Source organism: Solanum tuberosum, unplaced genomic scaffold, assembly GCF_000226075.1.
Source record: "Solanum tuberosum cultivar DM 1-3 516 R44 unplaced genomic scaffold, SolTub_3.0 scf00233, whole genome shotgun sequence".
In the NCBI taxonomy this organism is placed as follows: Eukaryota; Viridiplantae; Streptophyta; class Magnoliopsida; order Solanales; family Solanaceae; genus Solanum; species Solanum tuberosum.
In genome coordinates, this window is record NW_006239170.1 from 502,401 (window position 1) to 513,867 (window position 11,467).

General features: G+C 33.1%; 1 protein-coding gene and 1 long non-coding RNA gene across 2 annotated transcripts; one reads left to right on the plus strand and one right to left on the minus strand.

The window, feature by feature from the left end:
• Positions 1–49: 49 nt before the first annotated feature.
• LOC107062606 (putative cell wall protein) lies at positions 50–448 on the plus strand. Its single transcript, XM_015313441.1, has one exon. It carries the CDS (start codon positions 50–52, stop codon positions 446–448), a length of 399 nt encoding a protein of 132 aa, XP_015168927.1.
• A 3,203-nt stretch (positions 449–3,651) lies between these two features.
• On the minus strand, positions 3,652–9,832 carry LOC102601975 (uncharacterized). The gene is made up of 2 exons (XR_368119.2): positions 9,558–9,832; positions 3,652–3,952 (listed from the first exon to the last, which is right to left on the minus strand). It is a non-coding gene; the product is annotated as an uncharacterized lncRNA (long non-coding RNA).
• Between the last annotated feature and the right edge of the window lie 1,635 nt (positions 9,833–11,467).

Here is an 11,467-nt window from a genome sequence, read left to right on the forward strand (position 1 = left end):
CTATATATAAACAAAACTTCTTCTCCATTTTACTCCATCAACTTCAACAATGGCCACCATTATTCATTCTATTTTCTCCTTCTTTTTCATCATCAACATTATTTTTCTCTCTTCCTCATATTATGCACTAGGAGGACGCGATATCCTGAAAATCAACGACAAAATTATACACCCCGATACGTTCATCCCATACGATGGCACGGTCCTAATTCCCGGTATTGGGAGGGTTGTTGTCCCACCTATTGGCACTCATGATAATCCATTTACATACAATCCTATCACCGGCTCTAATAATGGCAACGGTTTAGTTATTCCAATTCCTGGCTCTGGCACTGGCACTGGCACTGGCACTGGCATTGGCTCTTACATTCCTGGTGGTGACGATACACTTGTTCCCAACCCTGGAGTCGAAGTCCCTAGTGGTGGTACCATTCCTGTACCACCATAGGTATCGTCATTAATAAAAAAATAAAAAAGACAGTCTGATGCATGCATAAAGCATTTTGAGTTCACATCATTGAATTTCTTAATGAAATAAACATGGAATTGCATGTAGTTGAGTTAATTTAATTATGTATTATAGTGTTTGTTTTTGTAGTGTTGATGTGTGCGTGCATGTGCGGTTTTAATTTTCTAGTGTTTCTCTCCAATAAACTTCATTGTATTCGATGTGTTTTAATTTTGTGCAAATTGAATTAGTATTATACTTAATATTGTTGTGTTATTTATTTGGTTCAATCTAAAAAATAAGATGGGATCTATCGGCAATATGAATCTACATTGTATATGAATATTTATGTATTTAAGTTCAAGTTATGTTATCATCGTACGACAAAAATTATGCCTCTGACATAAACTAGAACTACACATATTCCTCATTTAATTTGGAATTTTACACTATGTAGTGGGCTAGTGGCCACCCAAAATAATGGTAGACAAATATATAGTATATAATTAATTTGTTATTTTCAGTTATTGCCCAACAAGTTATGATATATCATGTTTAATACCAGAAAATTTATATATCTACATTGTATTCATAACCATGTGATCATGTTCCCAACAATTGTACTACTGCTTTTTAATTAAGATAAAGTCAACAATCACATGCAGAAACTTAACTCCTTTGACTTTTAACCACCTATTCACACAAATAGATCAGATGTCTTTGTCTTTGTCTTTTTCAATGTCTAGCAAAATCTTGAATGTTCAATATTTAAGATATATAGTTACCTCATGTTACTTAAAAATAGATGGTCTAAAATAGTTACTTTAAAAAAATCAAGCAGTAACTAGTTGTTTGTTTTCACATGTATCCTTAGTTATAAATATGAAAAATATTAATGTGGCGCAAACTAGTTAATATTAGGCATAATACATAAATATGACCCTAAACTTGGCTTCAGTGGACAACTATGCCCTCTAACTTTGAGTATGCACAAGTAGGCACTTAAACTTGTATAAAATTGAATAAATAGACACACGTGTCCTACATGGCATAATACATGTAGGACGCCACGTAGGACACAAAATTTCCATATGCCATGTAGGACGGATGTGTCTATTTGTTCAATTTTATAAAGTTTAAGTGCGTACTTGTGCACATCCAAAGTTAAAGGTCATAGTTGCCGGTTGACGCAAAGTTAAGGGTCATGTTTATGTATTATGCCTTTTCTTAACAAGTGTGTAAAACAAAACATGACAATAAAATGAATCGAAGAGAGTAAATTTTAACTAAAAATGAAAAGCTTGCCTGGTTTGTGTTGTTCATTCCAACAATCCACAGGACATCTAAGTATATGATAAAGATTTGAACTCCATGAATTCTTATTTTGGCTAACTGATAACCTGGTGCACTAAACCTTTCGCTATGCGCAGGGGTCCGAGAAAGGGCCCGACCACAAGAGCCTATTGTATACCGTTTTACCTTGCATTTCTACCAAAGGTTATTTCCAAAACTTGAACCCATGACCTCCTGGTTACATGACTAACATATAACCATCCCACCAAATTTTTACAACAGAGGGACAGTGGCAGTAGCTAGATTGTAAAGAAGTAACAAAGTACACAATAGAATTACCCATGATTAATGCTGCATTTTGCAGGTGACCCTTAAAGATGTTGTGGTCCATAAGCTAGAAGGACATGCACCAAACACAACTCTTTAGTATTACAAGTACAGTATGTTAAATAACGCTGAGAAGTGACAACAACAATAATTATGCCTCAGTTGAAAAGAATGAAGATGATTTCAGATAGTAATAATTGTCAATTGAGCATCAGAACTTAAGTGTTGTATCGACATATAAATTGTGTGATTAAAAGAACTAAATGTTATATATATCAAGTACATTAAATAGGTAAGTCATGTGGCACAGAAGAATTTTGACATATATCGCGAGTACTGTGAAGACTTCATTCCCTCTAGATATCTCAGTCTAAGAAGAAAACAATCTCTAAACTGGAATAAAACCAGCAGTTGTGTCGCAAGAGCTTGGACTCTCTTGATCTGGATATAGCTTATAGTTAACCTGAAAATTACGACATGTTTAATGGTCAAAAGAACAGTTCACAATAAAATGGGATAATTGCAAGCTTCCATCCATGTGTTTTGGGGGTGGGGATTGCATATGCAATTTCTACATAGGTAAGTGATTTGACATAAATATCTTAATAGACAATACTCATGACCGCCCGCTAATTTTTCAATAGTAGCAATCGACTTTTATAAAGTCCCAATTTTTCTAAGTTGGCGGAGATAGCTTCACTCCTTCCCTAAGTGCATGTGTTCTGGGAAAAATGGAGATTCACAGAAAACTCAAGAAGCCGAACATCATTGCACTTGCCAAAATAGCAAGGCGAATATGCTAGCCATGCTTGCACATGAGAGCCTCAAATGGCAAAGCAATCCTCAAATGTCTGTTCTTTCATTTTCTATATCCATTGTAATGTTTCATTTTCAGGCTGTAGTTAAAAGATAAGTAAATTCTGCACATTTTAGAAGTTTAAGTGCGTACTTGTGCACATCCAAAGTTAAAGGTCATAGTTGCCGGTTGACGCAAAGTTAAGGGTCATGTTTATGTATTATGCCTTTTCTTAACAAGTGTGTAAAACAAAACATGACAATAAAATGAATCGAAGAGAGTAAATTTTAACTAAAAATGAAAAGCTTGCCTGGTTTGTGTTGTTCATTCCAACAATCCACAGGACATCTAAGTATATGATAAAGATTTGAACTCCATGAATTCTTATTTTGGCTAACTGATAACCTGGTGCACTAAACCTTTCGCTATGCGCAGGGGTCCGAGAAAGGGCCCGACCACAAGAGCCTATTGTATACCGTTTTACCTTGCATTTCTACCAAAGGTTATTTCCAAAACTTGAACCCATGACCTCCTGGTTACATGACTAACATATAACCATCCCACCAAATTTTTACAACAGAGGGACAGTGGCAGTAGCTAGATTGTAAAGAAGTAACAAAGTACACAATAGAATTACCCATGATTAATGCTGCATTTTGCAGGTGACCCTTAAAGATGTTGTGGTCCATAAGCTAGAAGGACATGCACCAAACACAACTCTTTAGTATTACAAGTACAGTATGTTAAATAACGCTGAGAAGTGACAACAACAATAATTATGCCTCAGTTGAAAAGAATGAAGATGATTTCAGATAGTAATAATTGTCAATTGAGCATCAGAACTTAAGTGTTGTATCGACATATAAATTGTGTGATTAAAAGAACTAAATGTTATATATATCAAGTACATTAAATAGGTAAGTCATGTGGCACAGAAGAATTTTGACATATATCGCGAGTACTGTGAAGACTTCATTCCCTCTAGATATCTCAGTCTAAGAAGAAAACAATCTCTAAACTGGAATAAAACCAGCAGTTGTGTCGCAAGAGCTTGGACTCTCTTGATCTGGATATAGCTTATAGTTAACCTGAAAATTACGACATGTTTAATGGTCAAAAGAACAGTTCACAATAAAATGGGATAATTGCAAGCTTCCATCCATGTGTTTTGGGGGTGGGGATTGCATATGCAATTTCTACATAGGTAAGTGATTTGACATAAATATCTTAATAGACAATACTCATGACCGCCCGCTAATTTTTCAATAGTAGCAATCGACTTTTATAAAGTCCCAATTTTTCTAAGTTGGCGGAGATAGCTTCACTCCTTCCCTAAGTGCATGTGTTCTGGGAAAAATGGAGATTCACAGAAAACTCAAGAAGCCGAACATCATTGCACTTGCCAAAATAGCAAGGCGAATATGCTAGCCATGCTTGCACATGAGAGCCTCAAATGGCAAAGCAATCCTCAAATGTCTGTTCTTTCATTTTCTATATCCATTGTAATGTTTCATTTTCAGGCTGTAGTTAAAAGATAAGTAAATTCTGCACATTTTAGTTTTCCGAGTAGCTAGAACAGTTAAGTAGATAAAACTAGACCTTCTCAATAGTCTAAACAACAACTACGTCTCAATCCCAAACAAGTTAAGGTTGGCTCTATGAAGCATCACTTCTCCATAAGTTCAGCTGATGTCATCATCAATCTGTACTGTTTTTTCCTGTGTGTAACATGGCAAAAGTTATTTATACAGAAGCCACGATTGACTTTTCAGTTCACTACGCAATCTGTAATGTGACTTTTCTTTGTTATACTTTGCACCAGCCAACATTTTTCTGCTCTTTGATACACCTTTTACCAATTAAAAATAGTAATAATAATTATAATATTAGAGGTTCTTTAACAAATAGAAATATATTAGAAGTTCTTTAACAAATAAAAATATTAAGAGTGTCACACCTAGGATTTGAAATTGTAACCTAAAGCAATTTTTGAACCCCTTTTACTACAACACTAGAATATACTCTTATTTTCAATAGCCTAAAGCCCTAAACCATCAAAAAAATTGTAAACATCATTCCTGAAATGGACTAGCTGATAACTTGACCAAAAAGCTCAAGAAGATTTGGATCCAAACTTTAGTTTGCAACCAATGTATCACATATAGCATCATCTAACAAGATCTCTATCATTTTAGGCCATTACAATTTAATATCCTCATGAACCTTTGGTGGGTGATGGAGAAGAATGGAATTCAAATTAAATATATAAATGTCCCTAAGGACATGTATGAAAGAGCCATTACTAGCGTGAAAACAGTAGGTGATATGAAGGAGTTTTCCCTACCAATGGGTTGACACCAGGGATCGGCATTGAGCCTCTAATTATTTACCCTAGTTATGGATGAGCTAACCAACACAATAGAAATTGAGGTCCCATAGTTTATGCTATATGTTGATGATTTGTGTTATTTGATGAAATTAGCGAGGGTGTCAACAAAAGCTTGAACTGTCGAGAAGCACTTTAGTCAGTATGAGAAGAGAGAAGTTAGTTAGTATGAGAAGAGACAAGTTAAGGTGCCAAAATGCATTAGGATATCTAGGCTCATTGTTTCAAGAGAATGAAATAATAGATGAAGATGTTACTCATAGGATTAAAATCGGATGGTTGAAATCAGAGGCGAATCCAGGATTTCAAGAAAATGGGTGCACCATTGCTTTAAAGATAAGATCAAAAAATTTATAATAACAATAACTAAGCGAGCAATACATAAAAATTACATTACCACAAAAAATATCATCAGTTTACAATTGTACTCGATTCTTTAGCTATTGATGATTTCCTATTATAAGTAATGACAAGGTTTTTTTATATGTAAACCCTAAAATTAAAGATATATATTTTTTTTTTGATTTGCACCGGGTGTCCGAGTCTCTTTGAGCCCCGACTAATCCCGGGGGTGCACAGGCCCTCGGCAAGGAGTTTCCCGCAAGTGCACCACGGTTAATTCAGGTTTTACCCAGTCCGATGGCCCTCAGAAATTGTTTGCACCCAGTGGGTTTCGAACTTGAGACCTTGAAAGGGAGCAAACCCCAAGGCTCAAGTCAATTGCCAGCAGGCCAACCCCTGAGGGTTAACATTAAAAAGAGAAATCATAAATTAAAATTACCTTAAACTTTGACAATGATGATTTCTCTAAATTCTTGACTTGAAGTTGGAGACTTGAGGCTTCTTCTTTGTGTGGAAAATAAAGGAAAAATCTTTTTGGCCAGAATGATATTTTATCTATGTTATTTTAACTTTTTAAATATTTTTACTCTTTTAACTTTAATACATTTTAACTAAAAAATGGAAAAAAGATCAGTTTATTTTAAAATTAAAAAAATATTATAGTTTTTTTAATATTCTGGCCAAATTCTAGCTAAATTTTCTGGCCATTTAGCACTTTCCGAAAATAAAAAATAAATTTGAAGAGAGAAGAAAGATATTGTTGGAACTTGGAAAGTGGGTGGGAAGGAAATTTTTGAAGACTTTGACTTAAGAACTTTCAAAATTTAGTTTTTTAAAAAAAAATGAAAAATGTGTTTTTAGTTAATAAAAATAAATTGAAGCGAATTGGGGCTGGCTGGGATCGAACTTGCGACCTGTTGAAATCTTGCAGTCATACCAGTGAACCATCGAGCCATCTTGAGAATGGGTTCCACAAGTTTAAATTTAATATATTCTTTAATAATTATAGAAGTAATATATCGAGTTTAGTCGGATGACCACGGGTTCCGGTGACCCAATTTTTATACATAAATTCGCCCTTGGTTGAAATAGAGAAGTGCTACCAGGTGTTATGTAATAAAAGGATGCTACCGAAGTACCAAGCAAGTCCTATGATAGGATATCTATAAGGCCAACAATGTCATATGGTAGTGAATGATGGGCTGCTAAAGTTCAACATATCCACAAGATGAATGTTACAGAGATGCGGATAAGATTAGATTTGATTACAAATGGTCACATTCTCCAAAAGGTGCAAGTGGCACCTATTGAGGATAAAATGCAAGAAGGCTGCTTGAGATGGTTTGGGCATGTTCTGCGTCAACCTACAGATGCACCAGTTCGTAGGTGTGAAACTATGGTAAGTGAAGGTATTAAAGGGGGCGGGGTAGACCTAAAATCATATGGAAGAAAGCTGTCTCGAAAGACCTACAAATGCTTGGTATTAATGTAGACTTAACTAAAGATAGGACAAAATGGAAGAAAAAGATCCATACAGGTGATAGCTACTAGTTTGAGGATAGGTTTTAGACTTGTTAAAGAACTTCTAATATTATAATTACTATTATTATTTTTAAATTATCTTTCACTTTTATTTTATTTAGCATGATGATGATACAACATGGGCTTAAGTGAAGAAATGGGAATTTTAGTAGCCGACCCAACTTGTTTGGGATTGAGGCGTAGTTGATGTTACAAGTTTAATATGCTTAAGCTCAAATCAGCAACCACCACCAAAATAAGTTGGTTGAGGAGCAAACTAAAGACATCATAGTTAAGCTTGATACAAGGCTACTCATAGTACAAAAGATCCAGATTGGGATGAAATGAAATAGAAGTTCCAACCAGTTATTCCACTCTTAGTTATAGTAAATTGTTGTGAATAACCATTCATCCTGGTCATCAGGGGCGGACCCGCCCTATGTCAAGGGGTGTCATCCGACATTGCTTCGTCGAAAGTTTTTAATATTATATACATAAAAATCTGGAAAAAAAACAAAATATCACTACAAATAATATAAATGACACCCCTTAAACGGATGTGCAGCCTTGACTTGTTGGTTTGGCATGCGGCTGGAGAGCATTAATTCTCCCAATTGGCCAAGTTCCAGGAGAGCTGTTAGTATGCTTTAAACAATTAATATAGTATTGTTATATCAATTATTCATTTATTATTCATATTGACACCGCTTACAAAACTGGTCATGCACCAAAACACACAAACACACCTCTATAATGCAGTCAACAACTTAAACACATTAACTTGTCTAACTCTTTTCTAGAAAACCTCTTCATCAAAAGAATTTTATCGGCATCAGAATTTCTTTTCCTAAATATTCACCTATTTCGCATGATCCCTTTTAGCATTGACGTACATATAGACAAGGGCGGAGCTATGTAGGGCAAGGGATTCATCTGAACACCTTCGGGGTATATAAGGCCCTTTGAATTCACAGACTGCTAAACATCCCATCATTAACGTACCACTAAACTAGAAATTTATTTATATTTTCCAAATTAACATGGGGATATTAATACAAGCCAAAGACTGTTGATATTCACAACACTAAATTTTTTAGCAAGGATATGATCTAAGCTTTGAGAACCAACTCAATTTCAGTTAAGAAGGTATCAAATTTCTCCATTCTACAATTCACTAAACAAAATCCAAATGAACAAAACACTTGGATAATAAGTATATCTTCACAAGCTTACAACACTTGCGGTCATTTAAATCCTCCAGGCTCCATGAAATGATTTTCCAATTGATGTTTTTTCGCTTTTTCTTGATTGTGTTAGGGAAGCTAGCACTTCTAGTCCTCAAATATTAACAAAATATCCGGTTTTGGTCGTCTTACTTTTTAGTCAAACAAATTTAACTTCCAACTAAGTTTGGTAGGAGGCATATACCTTCTAGAAACGCAATTCTACTATAAGTATTTTCCTGTCATGTCTATCAGAGTGTGTAGCAGTAAAGCAATAGCTCTTGTCCATATTGATCTTCTGCCTAAAAACTACTTCATATATCCTAAGCTATCTCATAATAAGCTTAAGGGAGTGTCTGTCCCAAGAAGAGAAGATGATAACATCAGAATTAATTATTGGGAACAGACAGCCTGGTAAAATAGCAAGTTTACATAAAACCCATTCTTCATATGGTTTATGATTTACTTTTTAAAAACGATCCACTTTATCAAATCAATTATACAACTAATATCTCCTACAATATTCTCTTCTTCTTTTTATAACTGTAATGTCTGGGCCAGCTTGCACGTACTCAGCTAATTTCACAGGGTACCTAATACCTCCCAGCAACATGTACCACAACATGTACCAGGTAACTCTACCCACCAATACTAGCCAGGGCGTAGCTACATTGACTCAAAGGTGGCCACTTGAACACCGTTTGCCGAAAAATTATAATGTGCATGTAGAAAATAATATTATGTAAATAGATCAAAAACAACTTATTAGAGATATACTAAAGTTTTGAATATTCCTAGCTTCACCACTGGCAGGCTAGGACAGATGCAAAAAAATCACATGCTTGAATTTGAGTATGAGACCTCGGGATTACAGCGTGAGACATCATGATGCTCAACCCACTTCATTGACCCACTAGGCCACACCCTTAGGCCTTGGGTATATGTACTACCTTAATCACAGGTTTCTATAGCAAGATTTTCAGGCAAAAATCGAAAATAAACTAACAAACAAATAAAGATTGCCCCTTTTTTCTTATCAAAAGGTTCAGGCATCGTCAATCTCCCAAATTTCGGATCCCAACATTCACATTACCACACAAACACACAAAACAAACATATTCAAGTTCAAATGCAATGTGAAAGGACAGAGTATAAAACGAAATGGGTATCAAAAGAAACAAAAAATAAGGAGAAAATTGAAAAGGGGTTGCTAAGAATCACCTGAATAGATCAAAGTCCCGCTATTTTGAATAGAATGTAGCATAGGAAACAGAAGAATACGAAGAGGAAAAGATAATCTATAAAGACAAAGAATTTGGTGGATCCGTGATTTCTATTCACCACCTTCTTTGTCTGCTTTGAATCGTCTCCGTTTAACTCCACCTTCGCCATTACTCTTCACAATCAAAGATCCACAGATCAAATAGATCTCCCTTTCTTCTTCTTTATGCCCTTTCTTTGAACACCAGTTGTTTTATCTTATTTCATACTCCCTCCCATGTAACATTTTTTAGTTTATTGAGAATTTTGATTAATTTTGAAGTTAATTAATTAGACTATATTAAATTAATATTTAAAATTTATCTGATAAATATTATAAATTGTTGTGTCAATATGATAAAAATTACATTTCAAAATATTAGATCAAAATTGATGTACAAAAATATCATATATAATCTATCTATATATAATAAGAGAAGAAAAATAGCATACGTGTCAGCGCCACAATTAATCTTGAAATTTTATTATTTTAAAAAACAAATTTAAAAGAAATATGATTTTTTTAATAAAAAAAAACACATGTTAGCAATGAAGAAATACAGATCTTTAGATTCTTTAATATTTGATTTTTAAAATATTAAAAATAATTATATTTCAAATAATTTATTTCTAATCTAACTACTTCAAATTTAAAATTTAAAATTTGAATTCAAATTTTAAAATATATCAATCGTGTGTTTGTATATGAGTAGGAATTACGTTTTAATACATTTTTTAAAAAAAACTGCCAACTCAAAAGAATTGTAAATTTGAATTCAAATTTTAAAATATATTAATCATTTGTTTGTACGTGAGTAGGAAACGTTTTAGTAAAAAAAATACAACATAAGAGTAAAATTATGGTTGGAAACTCAGAAGGTAAACAATAATTATCAATCCCACAATTTTAGCACATAACCCCCCAAAAAAGGAAATAAATCAAATATTAAAGTAATTTTTTTTTAAAAATCGAAAATTAAATATTTTATCATGTTTGTAAATTAAAAACTTAGTTTTGTAAATAAAAAAAAGTGTATATACATATATTGTTAATTAAAATCTTAAATAGTATATTCTTGTAATTTTTCCAATTTGGTTTTTATTATTAAGATAAGCATTTTAAAATTATTATGAGAAAAATTAAAAAATGAAGAAATTATTTAGTTTACTTGAAATATCTCCATTGAAATAAATAAAAAAAAGATTTCATATTTTAATTTGAGAGAGTGTTACACGCACATTCTCTTAATTAATACGTTCTTATTATTTATTTTTAACCATGGTATATTTTTGAAATGTTTGTATAAGAAATATATGTTTATAGTATTTATTTTTATCAAAAATGTTATTTGATGATCGTGCGTATGCATTTATATGATTTGTTCCTTTGCTTATATAAAATGTATGTTATTAAGTACATTTCATTGAAAATAAAAGGATAATTATGTTTTTTATAAAATCAAAACGATGTAATGCATTCAAATAATTAAATATTTTTTAATAATTTCCGCACAATGCACTGGCACGTATACTAGTTAAGATACAAGGAGCAATTTTATGTTATTTTGGTCATACCTTATTCGTCACTAGTTGATTTGATAATATTCGCAATATACATTATTTGCTATATGTGAAGGAGTTTGGAAAATGCACTAATGTGCCTTAATTCTGTTAGTTAGTTATTAGCTAATTATGTAAAGAAGTGTAATTAGTTAGTCGGTTAGTGCACAATTAGTTAGAATTGATTCTTTTTTCTTTGTATAAATGTAACAGATCTGAGTCCATAATGCGCAAGCAAGATATTTCCCCAAATCATGTAGATTACATTTTCTATGCAATTATCCCATTCCCTTTCATCACTTCTTCTTCTT

What these genes read in the sequence shown, in the direction of transcription:
- LOC107062606 (XM_015313441.1), top strand. Translation starts at nt 50, where the DNA reads ATGGCCACCATTATTCATTCTATTTTCTCCTTCTTTTTCATCATCAAC.